Here is a 24,248-nt window from a genome sequence, read left to right as displayed (position 1 = left end):
CCCGAGGGTACGCGCATGTCCGGTGAGGCCCTATCGCGGTGCATGCTGGGGGTTGTAGTTTAAGGGTCGGCTCGGTACCTGGGAGAGCGGCGCCAGCTCCATCCCCCAAGCCTGTGGCGCTGTGTTCTGCCGCCGTGTTTTTCGGCGGAGTGGAGTCGGCCGCGGGGCCTGCGGGGGATGCTCCTTCCCGGTTCCAGGCGGGACTGTGCGCGGCGGCCGGGAGCGGCGGCCGGAGGCGGCGGTTGGTGAAGGGCAATTGCAGCAATGGAGTAAGTGTCCCCTTCGCCTAGCAACGGGGGCTGGGGGCACGGCCAGTGCGGGCTCAGTGGGGGAGGGGGTCACGGCCAGTGGGTGTTCAGTGGGGGGCTGCGGGGTGGGGGAGGAGGTCACGGGGAATGGAGGTTCATTGGGGGGCTGCGGGATGGGGGAGGGGGTCACGAGGAGTGGGGGTTCAGTGGGGGGCTGCGGATTGAGGGAGGGGGTCATGAGGAGTGGGGGTTCAGTGGGGGGCTGCGGATTGAGGGAGGAGGTCACGGGGAATGGAGGTTCAGTGGGGGGCTGCGGGGTGGGGGAGAGGGTCATGAGCAGTGGGGGTTCAGTGGGGGGCTATGGGGTGGGGGAGAGGGTCACGGGCAGTGGGGGTTCAGTGGGGGGCTACGGGGTGGGGGAGAGGGTCATGGAGAGTGGGGGGCTACGGGGTGGGGGAGAGGGTCATGGAGAGTGGGGGTTCAGTGGGGGGCTACGGGGTGGGGGAGAGGGTCATGGAGAGTGGGGGTTCAGTGGAGCACTATGGCTTTGGGGAAGGAGTCACAGGGAGTGGGGGTTCAATGGGGTGCTGCAGCCTGGGGGAAAGGGGTCACTGGGGGGCTGGTCTGCCGTACCATGGCTGTTGGGTGGTTGGGGCCCCCATCACTGAGAGAAAGGGGGGCTTGATGGGGGTTTACTGGAGGCTGCATCTAGGGACAAACTAGAGGGTAGTAGAGTGGTAGGGCTGGGGGGAATTACACAGGACTGTTTGGCAGTAGAATGGTGCTATGCTGGTGACACCCAGTCTCCTGGGGAATCCCTCAGTCCTGGAGGCTATAATGGTGGAGATTAGTGGCACTATGGGTAGACAGTTATTGGGGAGAGTGTGACAGAATGGGGCTATAGAGATGATTATCAGGGAAGGGGGGTTGTGAGGTGGCTGTTGGTGGGAGGGTAGTAGTGATGGGGGCTGTGACGGGATGGTTATTGGAGGAAGTTTGAAGGTTACACGCAACGTGGAAGGATAGAAGCAGTCACGGAGATTGGGATCTCTTCCCATGTTGCTGAGTGTCATAGTAGGAGACTGGGGTGCAAGCATCTTTGTGGGGAAAGTAACACTGAGCAGAGATTTGTTGAGAAGTAGCGCAGGTTCCTGACATTGATATTAAGGTCTGTGTCTGTTTATATATTTGTTATTTCCAGCTGACGGGTAAAGATGGAGAGGGGGAGAGGAGGAGGAGAAAGGAGTGGGGGGGGCTCCAGCCTCCACAGGAGCATTTACTCCCAGTCTCAACAGCAGTATCACTATCCTGCCTCCTCTCAGGGGGGCTGCATGGAGATCCAGGAGCTAGCCTCCAAAAGGGTGGACATCCAAAAAAAGCGATTTTATCTGGATGTGAAGCAGAGTTCCAGAGGCCGCTTCCTGAAGATAGCGGAGGTCTGGATAGGAAGAGGCAGGCAGGAAAATATCAGGAAAAGCAAACTGACTCTCTCCTTGTCTGTGGCTGCTGAGCTGAAGGATTATCTGGGAGATTTCATAGAGCACTATGCCCATTTGGGCCTCAAAGGCAGCCATAGTCATAGACATGAACACAGTAATGGTAAAGAGCAAGATTTGAGAAGGCGGCAACAGCATCATCTGCTTTCGCCTCCAGCATCTGTTGAATCAGAAGAGCATCCTCACAGTGTCCTGAAAACTGAATATATAGAAAGAGACAACAGGAAGTATTATCTCGACCTGAAGGAGAATCAACGTGGGCGTTTCTTAAGGATTAGACAAACCATGATTAGAGGACCGGGCATGATAGGTTATTTTGGCCACAATTTGGGACAGGAACAGACTATTGTCCTTCCAGCCCAAGGGATGATTGAATTCAGGGATGCTTTGGTCCAGCTAATTGAAGAATATGGGGAGGGAGATATAGAAGAACGACGAGGTGGGGGTGATGAACCCCTTGAGCTTCCAGAGGGGACTTCCTTCAGGGTGGATAACAAGCGGTTCTACTTTGATGTGGGATCTAACAGGTATGGCATTTTTTTGAAGGTAAGTGAGGTGAGACCACCTTACCGTAACACCATCACTGTCCCGTATAAAGCGTGGACAAGGTTTGGGGAAAACTTTATCAAGTATGAAGAAGAAATGAGGAGAATTTACAACAGCCATAAAGAGAAAAGAATGGATGTCACAGGTGACAGTGGTGAAGAGCAAGAGGGTCTGGAATAGAGTGCATTTGAACTGGTTGTCAGGCAAAACAGAAAACCATAAATTGACTGAAGGTAGTTTGAATATTTAGTAGTCTGAAGAAGTTGCCCCTCATTTTTTTGCAAGTCCTTTTCCTGTTGTTAGTAATAACTCCAGTATATAATACTTCTGAAGTCTGGTTATGTTAAATGACACCCAACACATCTCTCTAATTCCTATTGGAATATCAGCCTCCCAAATCTAAATGAATCAGCTGTTTCAAGTGTTGAAGGCTATGAAAGTATGCATATCAGCACAAAAATCTGACATTCTGACCTTTAAATAGTCTAGGTAAGGCTTGTGTTGCACGAGAACATGATACAAAAAAGCCAGACGTACCTTATGCTGAAAAGTATTGGTTTCTGTTTATGATGGGTTTTCCAGAACTAAATATTGTCCATGCTGAGTTAAAATCTGAAACGCTTAACTACAGGTCATTTACCACAGAAATTGACTTTGTATGCATTTTATCTACTTATACGAGGAAAGGTAGAAATTATAAATCAGTGTTCACTAGTTGCTGAATTTTAAGCAATGTTCTTTATGGATAAACTCTCGATAGCAGGTCAAGCCTTTATAAAGGATTGTCAAAGAGTGGAATATTAATTTCTTAGCTTAATAGTTCTGTGGTAACCAAAAAATTTGAGTGCCACAGAAAAGTAAATCTGTGTTTGAATTGTGATGGGTTATCCCAAATTAATGAAAATAATCCATTCTTCATCTACATATTACATCATGTAAGGTTGAGGATTTTTTTAATGTACTCTCAAAATTTCAAAAACTATTTTTATATTATTGGTGGTTTGGGGGGCTCTAACAAGGAGCTGGGAAGTGGGCATTTTGGTGGCTGAATGATTGTTACAAGTGGGTGTCCAGGGTTTTCTCCCAATTTTATGAGTAACACGGGTATGATATTAAAAGTATGAGGATAGCTTCTGATTTTGTCCTTCTGCTTTGAGGAAAAATCTTTGGGAGAGTTTGGTGCATGACTTAATTGGTATAAAAATGCTTCTCTAATTTCATACTTATTGGTAGCACATTTACAATGCTATGGCTAAAGCTGTGTCAGCATTTCCATTACAAATTTATTCTTTTTATAGGTTTCAGTATTCCAAGATTATATCTATGCCCCCACCTCCATCACTCCTTCCCCACCATGTTAAAGCTGTGGCCATGATCCTGCAATTTGAATCACGTGGGCAGACTGTTAGGCCTGCGTGAAGTCCCCTTGAAGACTATGGAGCTGCATCTTCCCCCAGATTGCTGCCTTGAAATCCAAATACTCTGCCTGGAGGGGAAATGTGTAGCATTATCTGTTCAGGAGGGTTGAGATAGAAAGGGGACATAGAATAATCTAAATGCTTTTGGATCTCAAAGCAAAAACAGATTTATTTTTATGAAGAAATTTTTCAGCATTTAGGGGCCAATTCATCTCTCACTGAAATCAATGGGAGTTGGATTGGGCTATAAATCCCTTGCTTAGAGACTCCATTTTGCCTACCTTTTTATGTATATTTTTTAAACTGCTACTGTATATCTACAGAAATTTATCACCACCCAAATCATGTTTTTTAATGAAGTAGCTAAGTGTGCATAGGGCCAGCTATCTTTTAATCCGAACAGTAAATTTTAATCTGCTAACACACTTATCTGCCCCCCAAAATTGTCTCCAGTCTTAATTTTAATCTGCCTGCACACTTGAAGGCCACACTAAATTCAAACACCTTATCATGTTTTGATCTGATATACCATTAGTAATATCAGGAAGGACTGTATGTGGAGTTTAAGTGAATAATCTGGCCTTTAGTTTGGATGCTAAAAATGATCAAACTACAAAAAAGCTTGCACCAAAGTCGCCAAAGAACTATTAGGAACCTGTTATGCCTGTGACAGAAAAGAATAGATGTAAAGAAGTTAATTTCACTGTTTTAGGTGATTTCCTTAGAGCTAACAACCAGTTGGCCTAGTGGTAAAAAAAAAATACCATAAACTAATCACCAATGTATAGATTGCTGTTTCAGATATTTTCTAATCCAAAGCAAAATTTTCTTATTTGGTCACTTGAATTGCTGATGGGCCATTTGGGCCACGACCAAGCAATTGATGGTTATAACCTTAGTCCTAGGACTAATGGTTCCTATTGGATAGTGAAGTACTAAAAAAAAAAAAGATGTTTTAAGAAGTCACAAATCATACTAAAATAACGATTTATACTGTTGTTGGCTTGATAGCAGAATATTAGTGAATGATTCATCAATGCCTAAATTACCATCTCACTGATTGCCGCTGCCCATGACAGTGTCTAAAGTAGTGATGAACTTGTCAAAACTTCCAGCAATCTGGAACTATGAATGTAAGAACTTTTTCTGCTCCCTTCTCCCTTTGCACTCCATCTCCACGTGGGTTTTCCCCTCTACACTCAGCATCTTCCAGTCTAAAATAATGTTTGCATCACTTGATATAAAAAGCTCATTCACTGGAATTGTTCCTCCGTAATATGTGCAATGCAGATAATCTTGCATTCCGTGTGTTCTTTTGCTCTTAATGGAGAAAAATATTTTAATTGTGCAAGTAATTTAGTAATTTTAAAAAAATACATTTCCTTTACAGGTTTAAAAAACAAACAGGTGCAAAGTGGCATTGTTATTGTTATCAAGTTGCCATTTTGGAGAATTAGAGCTAGCCTATGTCTTAGCTATTGAAAGTGCTCCAGTGAAGATGTAGACCGGTATCAGTTTACATCACTGCTTCATAATTAGGTTTCCTGTATTTATTAATTGGCCTTCAGAAATGCATTGATGTATTGTAACTATTACCCCAGGAAGTCAGTATCTGGCTGCTGTACAAGCTCAATTCTCAGCTCTGATACACAAGTAAGTGTTGCCTGTATTTTGTAAAACCAGCTAATGCACTTACTCTCACAGGGTGATACGCACCTGAGTATCCGGGACGACACTTGAGCCGGCTATCACCAGTTAAAGCACTGACTACTGGTTTTCCATAGAAATGTAACGCACTGATTGCAAATACTATGATCCAAGCATAACATTAACAAACTCAAAATATAGAAATGCAAACCTACATTGGTTACATTTGGAAACGGGTTCCTCATTATTTTTGGCAGTGTGTTCCCAGCTTTAGAGAGCAGCAGTATTATGCTGCTTATGTGCAGAAGGGCCATTATAACACAAAGGAATATTGAATTCCCAGTGCATTCTAAATAGATTGTCATTCTTTAAGCCCTAAAACTGCCTGACCCTTAAACTTGAGAAAAACACAAGCTTGTTTGCACTAAAGAGCATGGCCAAAAACAATTCTAAGAGGACAGGGTGAAAAGCATCAGTCTGAATCTCTTGAATTAATAGGTTCTCATGAGAGAATTTTACATTAAAGCCCTCACCTCTGTTTTAAAGCTGTGTGGTCCAGGCAGAAAGTCTGTCAGTTCTATAATTAAATAATAATGCACTTTATTTTGTAAATAATAGAAGCACATTTCTGCTATTAGTTTGGTAGGATGTGTTTCAGTAATATATAGCCTAAATCTGTAAGAGGTGGCCTCCTGCATGCACGTCTGTCAGAGCTCTGTTGTAATCACTTGATCCAGTTACAATGGTATGGTAGAGAAGGCAGGCACTATTAAAAGTCCTTTCAAAACCACAAGTCTGATTCCCTCCCCCTCCCCCGCCCCGAGGTAGCATAGCACCCTCAACTCCAATTAACTTTATTTGAAGTTGTGGGTTGAAGATCAGGCTCCAGATATTTTGTAATGAATGTATAGCTATGTTTTGTACTCATAATCTTTATAGAGCTGAGTTCAGTAATTCCATCTCACTTAGCTTTCTGTGACACTTCGCTGTCACAGAAGCCCTCATAATCCCAGAAATGTTGATGTGGAGTAGTGGGGGGGATTGGGTGCGCTTCTGTGGTATTGAAACTAGCCAGTTTGTATTGAATCCAGCCATAGCGTGTAAACTTCCTTTCTTGTTAAAGTACAGATATAGTATGTTGTTGGTTGTAATGGTGCTATGGAAGAGTTGGAACATTACCCGCACTAGAATGGTAAAGTTCACCACCATGGCACTGTGTAGGACATCTCACCACCTGTGACCAAGTAGACTGTCAAATTTCATGAAATACAGAGAACATAGCAAACTTAAAAGAAATTCTTGATTAGGGACTTTCAGAAGCAGCAACATTTACTCCTGCACCTGAGAGTGGGGAATCTATTTTAATGTAACAAAACTTGAAATACACGTTTAATATAAATATCAACGATGTGTGTACTTTATCCAGAAAGAAACTGTGCTTCAATATATTAGCAATCTGCTCTTTATCATAAGTGCTTCATATGTGTATTTAATATGTATAAATCCAGTACGTGTATATTGTAAATCCACAGTAGCTCAAAGTGAAATAATATATTTATCTGAAGTTCACAGTTTAAAAATGGGACTTACAAATCAGTTTCTGCCTGGAACACAGTTTGGTTAAATGTGTTATTTCACTGAGAGCCGTTACATATATTATTTATTGCATCCCTTTTAAGATTACTGCATTTAAATGTTTTGATGTATTATTTATTTGAAGTTTGGTGGAGAAGGGGATGGTATATGACTCTCAGTAGAGCTGAAGGAAAAATATGAGAAAAAAATAAAACCTTATTTCAAGGTGTCTCGTGAAATAAATAGTCTTAGGCTTTACTGGCAGCTCTGTTTGCTGGTTTACTGTTAGCTGCCATAGTGTTTCAAATCTGTCTTTAAATCCCCAAATCTTTAGTTAGGATAAATGTAAAATCCCAAATATGCTGCTAGAAGAGTTTAAAACAGGTTTATTTGTGTAAAGGCTCAAACAAAATTACCAAAAACAATTTTAATGTTCTTTTTCTGCTAAATGTATTTTAGTCAAATGGCTGCATCCTTTTTCTTCAGTGGCTTATTAAAATTACTTAAATTCTGTGGGGAGGAGAATTAGGAGAACTGTTACTTGCTTGACTAACAACCCTTTTAACCAAAAGTGTAGTAATTTTGTGCAATGGAAATGCATTTATTTTGTTGTTTGTTTTTCACTGTACAGTGTCTTCACAGTGTGGAAAATGAGTTAGTAAGCAGGCTATAGTCCCATTGCAACAGTACATATGTTTCTTGTAAATACAATATATATGAAATCTACAAAATAAGTCCTAAAAAAACTATACATCTTGCATTTTATTTTCTATGCTATTTCCTCTAAGGTGAAAATATCTTAATCCTTCTGTGTCATGGCTTTTAAAAATCACCTTGTCTTTCCTATATGCTTTTTTAATAATTCAGATCTGGAACAGTTTTCTTTAGTTAGGTGAGAAATGAAAAAGTACACTACATATAAAATGCCAGCCACAAACAAGTTGAAGTATTTTCTTATATACACATGCTATCAACAGAAATCCTAGAATTAGAGCAAAGTATTTATGGATCAAGTATATGTGTGCATGTATTTGTAATAGTGTACATGTCAAATACATGGACAGGCATAGTCACAATTTTAAATACAAATGAAGTCCTAGTCCTGCAACTTTTGCTGAAGCTGACATCCCAATGCTAGTAGTCACATGACTAAGGATTACAGAATAGGGCCCATAAAATAATTATTTTTGATAGTAGCTCTTTTGCCTTTAAGTTTTGTCTCATATCCTGATCCTATTGAGGCAGATGGGAATTTTTCTAGTGACTTCAGTGGGAACAGGATTGGGCCAATTTGTGAATACCATCTTTATGAGCAGTTGGGTACTACTGTATCAAAAGTTGTATTTGAGTTTGGAGACCTTAATCTGCAGTTATAGTTGTACTGTGTATTCTCAATCAGTAATGGATATAGATATTTTACATTATTGATACTGTCTAAGGTACTCTTATTGTCCTTTTGCCTTCATCTGGAGTCATTAACATTTTAGTGTACTGCTACAAAAAACGAAAAGTAAGCAAGTATAATTATCGGACAGTAGCATAAGATTTATTCATCAGATTTTTTTGTTTGTTTAGAGAACCAAAACCTACATCTGACTACAATTCTTGTAAAGATTTCTCTTTACATGGCAACTGCTTGCAGTTCATTATTATGTTAGGAGTCTATTAGCACTATTAAATCTTAGTTTCTGACTTTGTTTATGGCAGAATTTGTAGGGTCACAGAATAAAAGCATGCATGTTAGGAGACAGGACATTCCTGGGATCAGGTATTTTGAAATATTAAAAACAGGCTTTTAGCCCAGCTGTTTTTAAACAAATAAATAAATACAAATCTGTGGAAGCTCTAAATGTTGGTGACAGCCTATTAAATGTTATGGGATTAACGGCTCTCACTATAACCAAGTGCTTTTCATGAAAACCTTACCACACCTGAGGTCTCTGTACCACCTGTACTTATACATATACAGGAGAGTAGTATTTTAAAAATACCAAGACCTAGCAAACTTTTATCACTGGAGTTTAGGGTTGCCAATCTTAGCTGGACGTATTCCTGGAGGTTTCATCACATGACATAAGAAGACTCCAGGACAATCCTGGAGGGTTTACAACCCTGCTGGAGTTCCAGTGTTTGTTATCCTGAAGTTCCATCTGATGCGGTAACTTGAACACATAACAAGTGATATTTTTGGTAAACTAGAAAAACTGTTAAATATAATGTAGCTGAAAGGGTATGTTTTTGATAGAGTTCCACTTATTGAAATGGTGGAGCTTCTGGAGTAGAATAAAATAGCCAGCTGAATGAATAACAAAGAAGACATCCTGGCCCTAGTGAAGTCAACAGGAGTTTTTGTCACTGATATCAATGAGGCCAGGATTTTACCCAGAAGCAACAATTTGCAGTTCAAATACTGTCTGTCTAATGGGCATAAGAAAGGTCATCAGTACTCAGCTGGGGCAAACATTTAGCCATGGAGTCAAGTAACATTGAAAGCATTTTCTTATTTTGTGCTATGCATCATGTTTATGGTATCATAGTTTCTCCATGTAAGAGAATGTGCCTGGCTGAGCTCATAAGAGGTTCTAAATTAAATCAGCGTTTTAAAAAATGCTTAAAAAAAAAAAGTCTCAGCTTCAATAATAGCTGATTTTCTAGGAATGTCAAAACATCAGTTTGAAGCATTGAGAACAGTTTGATGTAAACACAGCATTTCGGTGGGTTAATACAATTAAATAGTTATACCAAGCACTGTTTAATAATTTTAAGTATATGACCAAAGCCTGTCATGTTTTTTTTATTTGTTGGAATCAAGACTTTTTTACAGTAAGTTTATTTCTTATCTTTTCAGCCCTTTCTTGTCCGTTCTATGATACACATTTTTATTTCTTTTTCCTGTTTGACAGGCTTCTTTTTGATGGAAACTGGGAGGTGAAACCAACCTAGAAAGATGCCCCTTTAAACTTTTGCAAATACATCTGATTTAAAAATGTATCAAACCTCTCCTACATTACCTGTATTTAATATTAAACTCAGAAAATCATGCAGCTCGTGGATTTGGGTTGTTAATTTGAATACTACCAATTAAACTGGCTTCTTAATCACTGGGTGAAATTCACCCAGTGGGCAGAGGGATGTTTCATGGCATAAGTATGTGAATTTCAATCTATGCACCATATGGATCACAAACAAGAGAACTTTAAAATGGATAGATTCAGCCAAGAGAGGAAGAGAAGTGCATATCAGTTACTCTAAGACTTCTGACCTTGAAGCTTTCCACACACACACCTATATAATATTTATAAAAATACACAAACATACTGGGAGGTGGAGGGGAGGAAGAGTGTGTGAGAGAGATTGAGAGGGCAGGATGTTAACAATATGTCGATATTCAATAGTATGCTAAAAATTCTAGCAAGTAGATTTTTTTTTTTATTAAATCAGGTATGTTCGGTACATATTGCAAATAGCAAGCTTTTCTTTACTATGAAAACATTTAATTGTTAATGCAAAAAAAGTATTTACACTCAGAATGGTGACACAACATGATTTCTATTAACTGATTGATTAAAATATCCAGCAATATATGCACTCAGTGTTTGGGGTCAACCTTAAATCCATACAAATACTTGTCAAATTACATTCTTAACACATTCTGTTGAAGAGGAGCAGAGGGGGACAGGAACAGAAGCGGCCTGCAGGAGAATGGGAGGGATAGGAGCAGAAGGATTAGTTACCAATAGACCACACTCTTTCTCGAAGTTGGAATTTGAACCCAGCATTCTTCTATCACTAAACAGTTATGTAACCCATTGCGAAGTGTGTGTCTCATTCCCCTCAAACGCTGTAGTCCGCATAGAGGATAACAGCCTACTACTGCTACCAGTTACTCCATTAGCCCAAGTGGTGGAGGTCTGTGTGATGGATTTAAAAGTCCCAGCCCTGTTGCTGACCCAAGTTGGGGAGTCATAAGGTTCCAAAAGATGGAATTTTGGGTTTGTTTTTTTTTAAATATAGGCAATTCCATTTTTTAAAAGATTTACAGTACGAGAATGTTAGGATTGCAAAGTCAAGTACTCAAAAGTTAAGAAATGGCAGAATTAAGGTTGCACATGCTAGTTGGCAGCCTTGTGTGTGTACATTTTGATAGTCTTTAATTACATTAGAAGCAAGAGGAAGACTAAGGACAGGGTGGGCCCACTGCTCAATGAGGAGGGGGAAACAGTAACGGGAGACTTGGAAATGGCAGAGATGCTTAATGACTTCTTTGTTTCGGTCTTCACTGAGAAGTCTGAAGGAATGTCTAGTATAGTGAATGCTTATGGGAAGAGGGTAGGTTTAGAAGAGAAAATAAGGAAAGAGCAAGTAAAAAATCACTTAGAAATGTTAGATGCCTGCAAGTCACCAGGGCCTGATGAAATGCATCCTAGAATACTCAAGGAGTTAATAGAAGAGGTATCTGAGCCTCTAGCTATTATCTTTGGGAAATCTTGGGAGACGAGGGAGATTCCAGAAGACTGGAAGGGGGCAAATATAGTGCCCATCTATAAAAAGGGAAATAAAAACAACCCAGGAAACTACAGACCAGTTAGTTTAACTTCTGTGCCAGGGAAGATAATGGAGCAGGTAATCAAAGAAATCATCTGCAAACACCTGGAAGATGGTAAGGTGATAGGGAATAGCCAGCATGGATTTGTAAAGAACAAATCGTGTCAAACTAATCTGATAGCTTTCTTTGATAGGATAACGAGGCTTGTGGATAAGGGAGAAGCGGTGGATGTGATATACCTAGACTTTAGTAAAGCATTTGATACAGTCTCACATGATATTCTTATAGATAAGCTAGGAAAGTACAATTTAGATGGGGCTACTATAAGGTGGGTGCGTAACTGGCTGGATAACCATACTCAGAGAGTAGTTATTAATGGCTCCCAATCCTGCTGGAAAGGTATAACAAGTGGGGTTCCGCAGGGGTCTGTTTTGGGACCGGTTCTGTTCAATATCTTCATCAATGATTTAGATGTTGGCATAGAAAGTACACTTATTAAGTTTGCGGACGATACCAAACTGGGAGGGATTGCAACTGCTTTGGAGGACAGGGTCAAAATTCAAAATGATCTGGACAAATTGGAGAAATGGTCTGAGGTAAACAGGATGAAGTTCAATAAAGATAAATGCAAAGTGCTCCACTTAGGAAGGAACAATCAGTTTCACACATACAGAATGGGAAGAGACTGTCTAGGAAGGAGTATGGCTGAAAGAGATCTAGGGGTCATAGTAGACCACAAGCTTAATATGAGTCAACAGTGTGATATTGTTGCAAAAAAAGCAAACGTGATTCTGGGATGCATTAACAGGTGTGTTGTAAACAAGACACGAGAAGTCATTCTTCCACTTTACTCTGCACTGGTTAGGCCTCACCTGGAGTATTGTGTCCAGTTCTGGGCACCGCATTTCAAGAAAGATGTGGAGAAATTGGAGAGGGTCCAGAGAAGAGCAACGAGAATGATTAAAGGTCTTGAGAACATGACCTATGAAGGAAGGCTGAAGGAATTGGGTTTGTTTAGTTTGGAAAAGAGAAGACTGAGAGGGGACATGATAGCAGTTTTCAGGTATCTAAAAGGGTGTCATCTGGAGGAGGGAGAAAACTTGTTCACCTTAGCCTCCAATGATAGAACAAGAAGCAATGGGCTTAAACTGCAGCAAGGGAGATTTAGATTGGACATTAGGAAAAAGTTCCTAACTGTCAGGGTAGTTAAACACTGGAATAGATTGCCTAGGGAAGTTGTGGAATCTCCATCTCTGGAGATATTTAAGAGTAGGTTAGATAAATGTCTATTAGGGATGGTCTAGACAGTATTTGGTCCTGCCATGAGGGCAGGGGACTGGACTCGATGACCTCTCGAGGTCCCTTCCAGTCCTAGAGTCTATGCGTCTACATGGTCATTTGTTTCAGTAGGACCTTGCTTCATTCAGTGCACAAGATGGACGGTGGACAGGGAATGAATCAGGGTTTTGCAGTGAAGGAGAATGTTGTCTGTTGGACCCCTGGCTCATTTGTTGCAGAAATTGGAAGATGTGTAGTGGGTGAGGCAGAGGATTTCAAGAAGAAAAAGGGTAGTCCAGCTGAATGCTGGACTAGAATTGGTGTCTATCCCTGCCTCTGCCAGAGAGTTCCTGTGCAATTCTCTGTGAGTCACTTACGCTAAACTTTTCACAGGTGTTCATTAACTGTGTTCACCATTCTCAGGGTGCCCACTGAGAAACACCTGGGGCCTGATTTGTGGAAGTGCTGAGCACAGTTACAACTGAGGTCAATGGGACCTGTATTCTGTGCTATAACATTGTTTCATCTTCTGAAACATAAGTGTCTCAAGTTGGATACTTAAAAGTAATGAACACCTGACAATTTTGGCTTTATTCTGTCTGTGCCTCAGTTACCCATTTGTAAAATGAGGGGAAAAATCTCTTACTACTTCACAGAGGTGTTGTGAAGATATATTCATTAATGTTTGCAAAGCACTCAGATACTACTGCGATGAGTGACAGGGAAAACTCCAAGATTCATTGCAGGATTAGAGTGTGTGCAATAAAATAGGTGTGGTGTCATACGTGGAATGATGACTATAAAAACAGTAGCTGCCTCATTCCCAAACATGCTGTGCACTGAATGAGGAAGAGCTTCTTTGGGGGGGAAAAATAGTCTGATATTATGAATTAAAGACTGCATTCACCTGAATATGCACAAGAGGGCTGAATTTAGGTTGCACAGGCAACCTTAATTCTGGTATTTCCTACATTTTGAGCACTTGACTGTTCAATTTTAATGTTCTTTTAACTGCCAATTTTTTTCTGAGGGATACAAACCACAGCCAGCAAATAGTGCTTTTTAACATAACTTAATAGGACAAAGAAAAGGCACTTCACTAGCCTAAGGGTATTCCCTGGCTGAATTTTAAAGACCTGCTGCAAACAATGGAGGTACGAGAACCTCTCAGAAAAGGTTATGAGAATCTCTTATAATGGAAGGTGTTAGGCAAACTAATTATATGGGTCTAGCTCCCTTTATTATAATGCACAAAAAAGGCTGGAGTCTTCCTAACTGTTGCTCCTCCCTATGATTTTCAGAGATGAAGTATTGACTTTACCGTGCTGTCTTATGGGTGTCAAAAAATTTTCAATTTACCCCATTTTTAACTGTTCGAAGCTCATTCAGATTGTGCCAGCATTTGTGAGTTCAGGTTACATTGCCATATTATCTGTATGCTCTCCTCCGCAGATAGTGAAAGTCTTGTGTTTAATCAGGAGTATTTTGTTTGGTGAAAAAAAATTTCTTCTTGTAAATCAGCCTTTCCAAATCCCACTAATGACGGACCTGGCAATGATCTGACTGCAGAAATAATGTGGTTGGATAAACTGTATGTTCAAGACATCACAGAATTTCTCCAGCATGTAAAGGGTAAATGTTTGTGTCAGTGCAATTTCTAGGGAGAATGTAAAGATTTGTGTGAGGATTTTTTTTTTTAGTATAGACCTCCTCATGTATGCCAAAACCTTCTAGATTATTTAAACTGAGGAGTAAACTATTTAGTAATCTGAAGGGCAAAGAAGTTTCATACTTGGGCAAGATGGTGGTTGCAACTCTGGAGTTTTCATGCAGGTTTGGAAGAAGCTAATACTGCTGTTGAAAAGATTAGCCTGTTGTTTTCTTGTCATAGCTGGTTAATGTTGACAGACATGCTTGCTGGCTAGAAACTGCTTGCTTGTAGGTGTTAAATCTTAGAAGTCCCAAGATGTTGGAGTACTCCCTTTGGTGGCCAGGCCCGGGGATGAAGAAATCACAGCCTTTCTTGTCAGGAGTGGTGGCATCACATTGCCCGTAATCTAGAAGCAACCCAGTTGCACTTTTTTCCATCATTTTTTAAGATGGTGTCCTGGTTAGCTTCTCCCCACATACCTACTCTTCAGGAATTCATTGGCAACTTGTAATGGGTACTTCCCCTCTCATGTTACTGGCATCATCCATTGGTTTTTGGTTAGATCAGTTTTTTGAAGTGAAGAATCTCCCCATTTCAGTTAACTGTTGGCTTGGAAATTCTGCAAGGTCAGTAGAGCTGCCAATGTATGGCCAATCAGTTACTCGGCAGAGCCGCAAACTCTGCCCTTGAATCTGCACCATTAAGATCATGGGGAGCTTTGCCATTGATTTCAATGGGTGTAGGAGCCAAACCCATTCTAAGATACGGACAGACAGAGTCCATTCACATCAGCTGTTCTTGGTCATGAGATCCACCAAGATCGTTTTTTAGTACCATCTTGCAAAAATATATTTAAATTTTTTCAAAAATAGTTAAAAAAAATGCAAAGCTAGTATAAAAGTTAAAACTGAAGCATTCACTTCTGAGGCCCCCCGCTTGCAACTACTCTAGTTTCACAGCTGCTGGTCTTAAGAGAAAAAAATTCCCAAGCAGACAACATTGGCTAATTCAACAGCTCTACTGACCTTGCAGAATTTCCACGTTCTGCTGGTTGGATCTTACACTATAGAAACAGCATACAAATAAACCCATAGAAATCCCAACTTAATAAAAGCCTTGCTTTAAAACAAAGGGGAAATGTTAGGGTCTTGGACCCTAAATACTCACAATTTTAGGTTCAATTTTTATGTAGGTGTATTAGGTGTGCACACTGCATGTTCATGATCTATCTTTCTATAGTTTCATTTTGCAGCTTGGTTCACATGTACCACAGAATATAGCCAGTAGTTGATTGGAAAACATGGTGGCATGGGAGTGGTTATGCTAAGCAGACCAACTCTTTTTAACTACTTTTGGGGAAACACTACCTTTAATGACCTCTTTGGAGATACTCTTCTGTGCAGAGCTTTATACAATTTCATCAAATAACTCGCATCTAACAATTTTCTCTGCTTGCTGTAGATTGACCTGTGCATTTTTTTTATGGTTGTTGTTCCCTCGAGCATACTCATCTGTCTTTGAGCTGCTTTCAGTTAGGAATGTGATATCTTGAGTGTCAGGAGCCTTAAAAAGGCATCTGACATTAAACCAAGGTTTTTGATAGGGGAAAAAAAATGTTCTTTTCTGATAGACCAGCAAACAATGACTTTTCTTTAAGAATATTATTGTAACTAATTCAGGATTTTCAAAAAGTGACCATACTACTGGCTGATCTGATTGACAATTGGAAGCAATTTACATTGAACTCATTGGGTGAAATCCTGGCTTCCACAGAAGTTGTGGAGTTTTGACATAAGCTTCGTTGTGGCCAGGATATCACCCATTAGCTTTCCAACTTTACAGTTGAGTCTCCGCTTCTTCCAAAAAACTGCTTTAGGCAACTCTTGCTGGGTCTCAAGTGATATACTGTGTTATACTGCTTGTTCAAAAAGTGTGTGTGTTTCATTTTGCAGCATGTTTCATGTGTAACCCAGGTTAGCCAGTAGTTGACAGGATGGTAGCCTGGGGGTAGTTATGCCAAGCACACCTTTGTAACTACTTTTGGGGAAACACTGCCTTTAATGACCTCTTTGGAGATAGTCTTTTCTGTGCAGAGCTTCATACAATTTAATCGCAAATAACTTGCATCTAAGGCTCCTTACAATCAAGTGCTCATCCAATGAGATGAGGAATTTTTTTTATTTGAACTGTGGGGGTGATTTTTGTTTTGTTTTTGATTTTTTGGTGGGGTTGTAATTCAACCTCCCAGAAAATCTAACTGGGTTGAAAAGTTGATTGGATTCTCCTCAGTCAAATTTTCATCCAGTGTGTGTAAAAAGCAAGGTAATGTGATAACGTAATGCAGATAAAATTAGATAAAATTTCCTTCTATTTGATATTGCCATCATCACCATAATATTTGAGTGCCTTTCAGATGTGCATTTAAGCATGCGACTGCATCTGTCATATGAGGATTGTTCTTTCTCTCGTCCTGTCCCCGGCTGTATGTGCAGTATAATGTTTTGTATTTTCAATGTACACATAGTAACCTGGATATTTATATCAGAGAAGGTAGGATGAAGAAGTGCACCTTACACTAGTAGTGGAGGTGGTGAGGTTTGTGGTACCTGCTGGGGAATTTTATTCCAAAGTCTTGGAATGGCCCCAAGAAAGCTCTGTCTCCTACACAGATGAGCTTCACCCTGACAGCTCCATTGTGCCTGAGGAGCAGAATGTGTTTCTGAAACTTTCACCAGTTCAGACATTACATAGAAGACCGTCTCAATTACATTGAAAAGGTTAGCACACCCCTATTAGCTTCAGCAGTCAGTCTCTGCTATTAGCTTCAGCAGTCTGACATCTGATTGTGCAGCTCTTGGATTCCTTTGCTTGCCAATCATGTTCAATGAGCTGTTCTCCTTTTATCTTCTAATCTCCTAATGCATTACTTGTTAAAAATGGGCTTCTCTCCAAGTTCCAGTGAACTGTTCACCTGTTTGCAGATCAGACACGTCAGTTTATTCATTTTGTACGAAAGGTCACAGATTTTCCATTTTTGAATTTATTCAGACAAAGTGGGATTCACCTACTAAAAATTAAGGCACACAAAGGAACCTTGTTTCAATGAATACTTGTTAACAAAATAGACCTGTTTAAAATAATTTGTTTTCAGTCCATCAAAAAAAGCTACAATAATATAACTAAATATTTTAAAAAGAGGCCTTAACCCCCCCAAAAGGGTGCCTTTGTTTTTAAAGGAAATTCATTGCAGTAAAGTAAAATTACTGAGTAATTGTCCCTGTAACAAACCAAGACATTTAACTAAATTGTTCTCTTTAAATACTGTGCCCATAAAAATGTTAACTTGGTGCAACAAGTTTCTTTTTAAACAGTTTTCTCTTGTTTTGAATCATGTTGTTAGTACAGTGACCGTAATTGTATTAAAAATGTCTTGACTAGCTAAATGAAAATTCCTGACCTATTCCAACATGAAAAAGGAAACATGAAATTTTAGAAACACTTAACAAAATAAAAACAATTCCTTTGCAGGAGATAAAGGAGAAACAAGAAAGAAAAGGAAAAATAGTTTTTTTTTTTCTAACGCACTTATCTTCTTTGTTCCAATGCACTTATCTTCTTTGTTCCAATCACCATGCTGATGGTAGTAGCTCATTTCTATAGCTACTAATGAGTTTTGTGTGTGTGTATAATATGAAACTCATATTTCATTTGAGTGGTTCATTGTTCCAGTTAGACTTTTCTGTAATGCATAAACCTGACTTAGAAATAAACACTTTGAAGAGAAGTTACTGTTCTTTGAAAATCAGTCCTTTGTCACAGTACCAATCTTTCCTTTCTCAGGTAGGCCCAGCGTGCATTTTTGTTAGGGCTAAAAAAAGTTATTTATGGGTGAACAAACCATTGGTCCTCTTGGTATGCCTAATGAATTCTCCCAAGTCCTGGCTGGGGTTTCACTTGCTCGATTTGGTGTCTTTGCTACGCCTAAGTCAGTGTTCTGAGACATGTACCTCCAAAGTCAGCTATTCTAGAGTCTTGCTTGGAAAAATTGTTTGTTTGCAGAGTCACTTCTCACCCACAACGTGGCAACATTGTGACCTGTTGTCTTCCAGTCAAAAGAGCTGACTTTTGGAATGTTTCTTCTTCAGAAGTACACCTTTGTTTCTCCCTTAGAAGTGTGCGTCTCAAGTTGTTGATTTGTGACTGGCAGTGGCTGTTGGGACGTCTTTCTGTTGTGTTTGTCTCAGTGGTTTCAGTACTGTAGTGCAGCCTTTTGGATAGGTTACCTGATGAGTTTATACATTTAGTGTTCACTTGATTCAGAACTTGTAGAGAAATTGCTAGTGGAGTGTAAATATAGTCTAGAACTGACATTAATTTATGGCCTTCATTCTTAATAAAAATTCCCAGTAGCTTTTAAGTCACTTATCATAAATTCAATTGATTCCTTACATTTTAAATATTCAGGTGACATTCTTTTAAAGCCAGTTTGTGGTATCAAGGCTTCCAAAGGTTGAAGAGATGGCATCCCACTTTCTGTTCAGAGCTCACGTAAAATGTGTTTCCAATTACAGCTTTTATTCCTTTATTTTGGTTTCTTTGGAGTATTTCTCAAGGAGGAGTAAGGAGGCAATAAAGATTTTAGGGAGGGAAAGCAATGAGGTCCAAGGGTGGTATTCCAACTAGGAAGCCTAACCTTTGCTTCTAACTGCTGGGAACAGGGAGAGTGCTAAGATTCCTAGCATGCTACCCCGTGCTCTTCTTTTGGGCTGTTTCTTTCATATCCACCTTCAGCTCAGAGGTGTCTGATAAACTTGAAGCTCCTATCCCACTCTCCTTTATATATTGGACAAGAGAAGAGTCTCTCTCTCTCTCTAACCTCCTCGAGCCTTTTGACAAAGGCAGTTCATCCTTGCTGGGCTTCTGTCCCTCCCCAACCATTTTGGATGCTGCAGTTGATGGCTTCACTCCTCTACCCTTATCCTGGCCCCCAGCTGCTGCAAGGAGAGATTCTCCACTCCTCCTCTCCCCCAGCCTTCTGAGTGTTTCCTGTCATTCCCCGAGTACCTTTAGTGGCTGATTTTGTTGCTTTCCCATAGATGATTCCTGTGAAACTCTTCAATGTCTTGTTGTTTTCATACCGCTACTGGTTGAGACAGCAGTGGGCAGCGGCACAAGCACTGCACCCATTAGCTTCCATAACTCAGAAACGTGGTGCTGCATCATTTCATGTCAAGGAGTTCTTCTCAACCAAGGGGCTACACTTTTTTTTAATGTTTAGATTTTGCAGCCTAGCCCCCCCATTGAGTGGGGAAAGCTATCTAGCTGACAGCTGAAAATCCACCTGCTTATTTGCAAGTTCTAACTACAGTGTATGAGAGGAAAATCAAGGATTCTTGATTACGTCAGTAATAATCCATAATGATGACTACAGTTACTATGGCTTAAGTGAAATTCATTCTGCAGTCAACAGAAACTGTTATGTTTAAGATGTATTGGTGGCAACTGCATATTTTCTCCCAAGTCCTTAAATTCTCTGGAGATTGTTGACAGGGATGATCTGAACAGATATCCTTAGAATTTAATAGGTTCTGTTCAGTGGAGTTCCAGGAAAAGCCACTCTGGTAGGAACAGGGTTTGTCAAATAACAACATTTTGCTTCTGCCATTCTATATGAGTTGCCAGAATGCAGAATGCATGGCTCTATAAAAGATGCCAGCTCTGCGTATCCTCAGAGATTATGGAAAGGAGACAGCCGTTCTTCTGCATTTTTGTCTCAGCATCTCCACAGTCTTGCGTTCTTCATGGCTTCTTGATAGGCTTTACTTCACCATTACCTCTGTTGACATTATGTATCAATCACTCAGCAAACATCTGAGGTGAAGCCATGGCCGACAAGCAGGGCCGGCTCTAGGTTTTTTGCTGCCCCAAGCAAAAAAAAAACAACAAACACACCTCCAGGAGCGCAACTTTTGAAACAAACAAACAAACAAAAAAAAAAACCCTCCTCTGGGCACACAAGAATTTTGCGCCTGAAATTGTGCCACCCCAAGCACGTGCTTGGTTTGCTGGTGCCTAGACCTGGCTCTGCTGACAAGGGAAAGAAAGGAGGACAGTTGTACTGGGGCTCTGAGCTCAAGGGAACCCCCAATGTGTCTGTAAAGTCTGTGTAAATAAAGAAATGGGAGGAAATGGGGCCCTAGTGAACATGATATACTAAGGCTTCAATGATGAGCCTGGCGGAAGCTATTGCAGAGGTTGGTTTCTAATCTGAAAATGACAGTTTAAGGTGTAAGTCTTGCATATAAACATCATAATATCCTCCACAATAGAATATGGTTACATATCCTATATGACTATCTCATCCAGTGTGTCATATGTTTGTAGTCTTCAGTAAATTCCAAGGACGGGGCTTGTTATGAGTTCAATCCTTGAGGGGGCAATTTGGGGATTGGTCCTGCTTTGAGCAGGGGGTTGGACGAGATGATCTCCTGAGGTCCCTTCCAACCCTAATAATAATCTGTGATAGATTTCCTTATTGTTGACTCTTTGTTTGATTCCTTGGCAAACCTTACTTAACCTAGTTCATCATGGAGATAATCCTATATTTTAAGACCTGGTTAATGTGAGACTGTTACTTTGCAAATTCTGCACACTCAGCCTTTTGCTGCTAGCACAGGGATTATGCTAGCACACAGTGAAATTTCCAGACAAGATTCTGTGTTCAACAAATCACATTTTTAGTAATGTTTGTATAGCGCTTTGACAATGTGCACCACAATATACAGGCTCAGTAGTAGTATACTTGTACCATAGTTTCATAGCTTTTTAAGGCCAGAAAAGAGCATTAGATCATCTAGTCTGATATGTATATCGCAGGCCAGAGAATTTCACCAAGTTACCCTGTATTGATCCCAATAACTTATTTCACTAAAGCAGATCTTCAAAAAGGCATCCAGCTTTGATCTGAAAACATAAAGACATGGAGTCCATCACTTTCCTTGGTAGCTTGTTCTAATGGTTAGTGGTAAAGAAAACTTGTGCCTTATTTCTGCTTTGAATATGTCTATCTTTCACCCATTGGTTCTTGATCAAGTCTCCCCTCAGACTTCCTTCTGATAAGCTTTAACAAATGGAGTTCCCTGTCCTTGTTTTCATCCTTCAAATCATTTTTGTGGCTCCTTTCTGCACCTTCTCCACTTTTTCAACATTTTAACATGTGGCCACTAGAACTCCAATGCAGTACTCCAGCATCGGTCTCACCAATGCCATATACAAGGTCAAAATCATGTCCCTATTCCTGCTTGCTACTCCCTTGTTTTTATACATTAAACTTCTTGCCACTGTGTTATCACTGATTTCATGCAGATGGTCTCCTAGACTTTCACGAAGGAGGACTAGCATATTGTGCAAGACATGGCAGTCTGGAGCATCTTACCAGCATTGTATGTAACACCTTATGAGTAGATGTGGTATGAATTTTTAAAACTTCTTCATCAAATTAGAGCAGTTAAATATTTTGGTTCATAATGCCAGTTGGTCAATATAAGAGTGACAGGACTTAATGCACCACTAAGAAGACTTTGATTTGCCAGGCAAAATGTCCCATAGCCAGACCATTTTGTGCGGCTATTTATATTATAGTACCACCTAGAGGTCTCAAGTGACATCAGGGTCCCATTGTGGTAGGTACTGTACACACACATTGTGAGAGAGTCCCTGCCCTGAAGAGTTTACAGCCTAAATGGACAAGACAGACAAAGGGTATGGGGAAAAGGAAGGATCAGCCCCATTTTACAGATGGGAACTGAGGTACATGGAGATTACTTGCCCATGGTGACAAAGGAAGCAGAACTGCCTTACCCACAGCACCACGCTTCCTTTCAGATTTCACACATGAAGAATATTTTGGCCAACATTAATCATTTGGTGGGAGACCTCTGAGAACTATCTACAAGGTACAAGAAGTGGTTGTGATTAAATAGTTGTCACTTATCTCTGAGTCAGTCCTCAACCAATGTTATAATCATTGGTGAGAGCCATTCATGTCAACATTGTGTCGGAGGGCTGTGCTTCTGAAGGTTCTGCCTCCTGATGACTTACCATTGTCAGAGATTAGCCCCTGTTTCCTTTCTGAATTTCAAGTGATTTATATTTTGCCTAATTAATTCCCCCTGCAATTTCAATTACATAAAATTGCATCTGCACTATACTTCTGTGTAGCGCTGTCATGTGCTGTTAAGCAGCTGCTGCACTCCATCCTAGAAGTTGCAGCATTTTGGCAGTAGGTAAAATGATCTCTGTATAACCTTTATGTATTCCCCCACATCATTGTAGCTTAATTAATAATCATAAAATGCTTTCATATCATCAGGTGGAAGTCACTGTAAGTACAAAGCACTGATATCATTTAGCTGCCATCAAGCACCTCAGGAATGTGTCTCCTAACATTGGAGGCAAATCTAAATATCTAGCAACAAATGTCTATCTATAGAAAAGACCTGTGAATATATTTTTCAGCCTGAAACTGCTCTGACTGAGGTGAGAGGCACTTAGCAGGCATAAAATACTTCCTGTATCAGAAATAGTGAGAACAAAGGCTCTGAACTTGGGAGAAAATGCACTTCAAGTGTGCTTAGATGATTGCTGTGACTTGGAGTCACCATTGCCTCAGACCATACAGCAGTAGTGAGCTGATGTTTGGTAGTGTCCACAGAGCCACATAGCAATAATGATACGTGGATTCCAGTGATTGAATCTGTCCTTCACTGGGACAGCTGTACTCCAGGACACTAGGTTGGTCCTTGGTCTTTGACCAAGACTTGTGTGTTTACAAAGTCAAGGAGGCATTAACTGAAATAGGACCGTTCCATCAACTTTGTAGATGAGTTATTAATAACTGCACCAACATTCCTGGGTGTGCAAGATATGAAGATGAATATTGGATATCATCATGGCAGAAGCTTGTGTGCTGTTTTTGCCTCTTCCACTGCTTCACAGACAGTCCAGGGCTGAATGGAAAGACATTGTTTTCAGTGCTTTGAGTGCCTTCTGCTATTTTCTGCAGAACTACTGAAAAGATTCATTTTTCATCCATTACTGATTTTCTGAACCATGTATAAAAATGGGCATTTTTTTGGCCTTCATGACAGTTATATTTGTATAGCTACAAAATGCTACATTTGTCATGTAGTATTTAAACTTTGCTGCAAATAAAAGTGAAAAAATTACAAGCCAACTTAAGAATTTTACTTATTTTTATGCATAGCTGGCACTTGCTTATTAAGAATATCTAAACATGATTTTCTTATGCACATTTTTATTTTTTTATTCTCAACTGAACTTCTGAATGTCAAAATGATACATTGTAGCAATACTAAATGTTGCATTTGACCACTAGCATCAGTTGAATCAAACATTTGATTTACCATACTTGAAGTTGAAGCCGTTCAAAAGTTCAGAGAAAAAGTATACCCTAGAGTATAGTCCATTCAGGATCACAAGGCATTGCCATTCAGAAGATGGATTAAGGGCTCAATCCCGCAGGCCCTCTGCCTGTAGAATTGCTAATGAAATCCATGGTGAAGGTTTGCAGGATTGGGCCCAAGTTCAATGGCTGTAATGACTGCATCAAGGCACAGAGATGTACATTTTGTAAATAAACTTCTTCAAACAGAAACCTGCTAGGACTAGAAAGGATGGATAATTACCTCTTCACATGACACCCTTACACTGCAAGAAACATTTTTTCATTGCAGTAAATTGCATGTAATTAAAATGACCCCATAATCACTCATAATCTTATATCTTACATTTTTATTATGTCCTTCATGCATAAGGATCTCA

At 40.1% G+C, this 24,248-nt stretch overlaps 1 protein-coding gene across 2 annotated transcripts; it reads left to right on the top strand.

Moving 5' to 3' along the window:
* The first annotated feature begins 76 nt into the window (after positions 1 to 76).
* On the top strand, positions 77 to 23,936 carry PURG (purine rich element binding protein G). Of its 2 annotated transcripts, XM_050945056.1 has the most exons (3): positions 77 to 269; positions 1,450 to 2,271; positions 23,287 to 23,936. In XM_050945056.1, the coding sequence occupies exons 2-3, from the start codon at positions 1,463 to 1,465 to the stop codon at positions 23,288 to 23,290; spliced, it is 813 nt and encodes a 270-aa protein (XP_050801013.1). In that variant the 5' UTR covers positions 77 to 269; positions 1,450 to 1,462; the 3' UTR covers positions 23,291 to 23,936. The 2 variants fall into 2 exon arrangements, with proteins under 2 accessions (XP_050801013.1, XP_050801012.1); XM_050945055.1 differs by lacking the exon at positions 23,287 to 23,936 and having other exon boundaries at positions 1,450 to 6,164.
* The last annotated feature ends 312 nt before the right edge of the window (positions 23,937 to 24,248 follow it).

Source organism: Gopherus flavomarginatus, chromosome 3 (genome assembly GCF_025201925.1).
Source record: "Gopherus flavomarginatus isolate rGopFla2 chromosome 3, rGopFla2.mat.asm, whole genome shotgun sequence".
Lineage (NCBI taxonomy): Eukaryota > Metazoa > Chordata > Testudines > Testudinidae > Gopherus > Gopherus flavomarginatus.
This window is presented reverse-complemented; position numbering and strand designations above follow the sequence as displayed.

Excerpts from the sequence above, each read along its gene's own strand:
- PURG (XM_050945055.1), top strand. The coding sequence starts at position 1,463 with ATGGAGAGGGGGAGAGGAGGAGGAGAAAGGAGTGGGGGGGGCTCCAGC.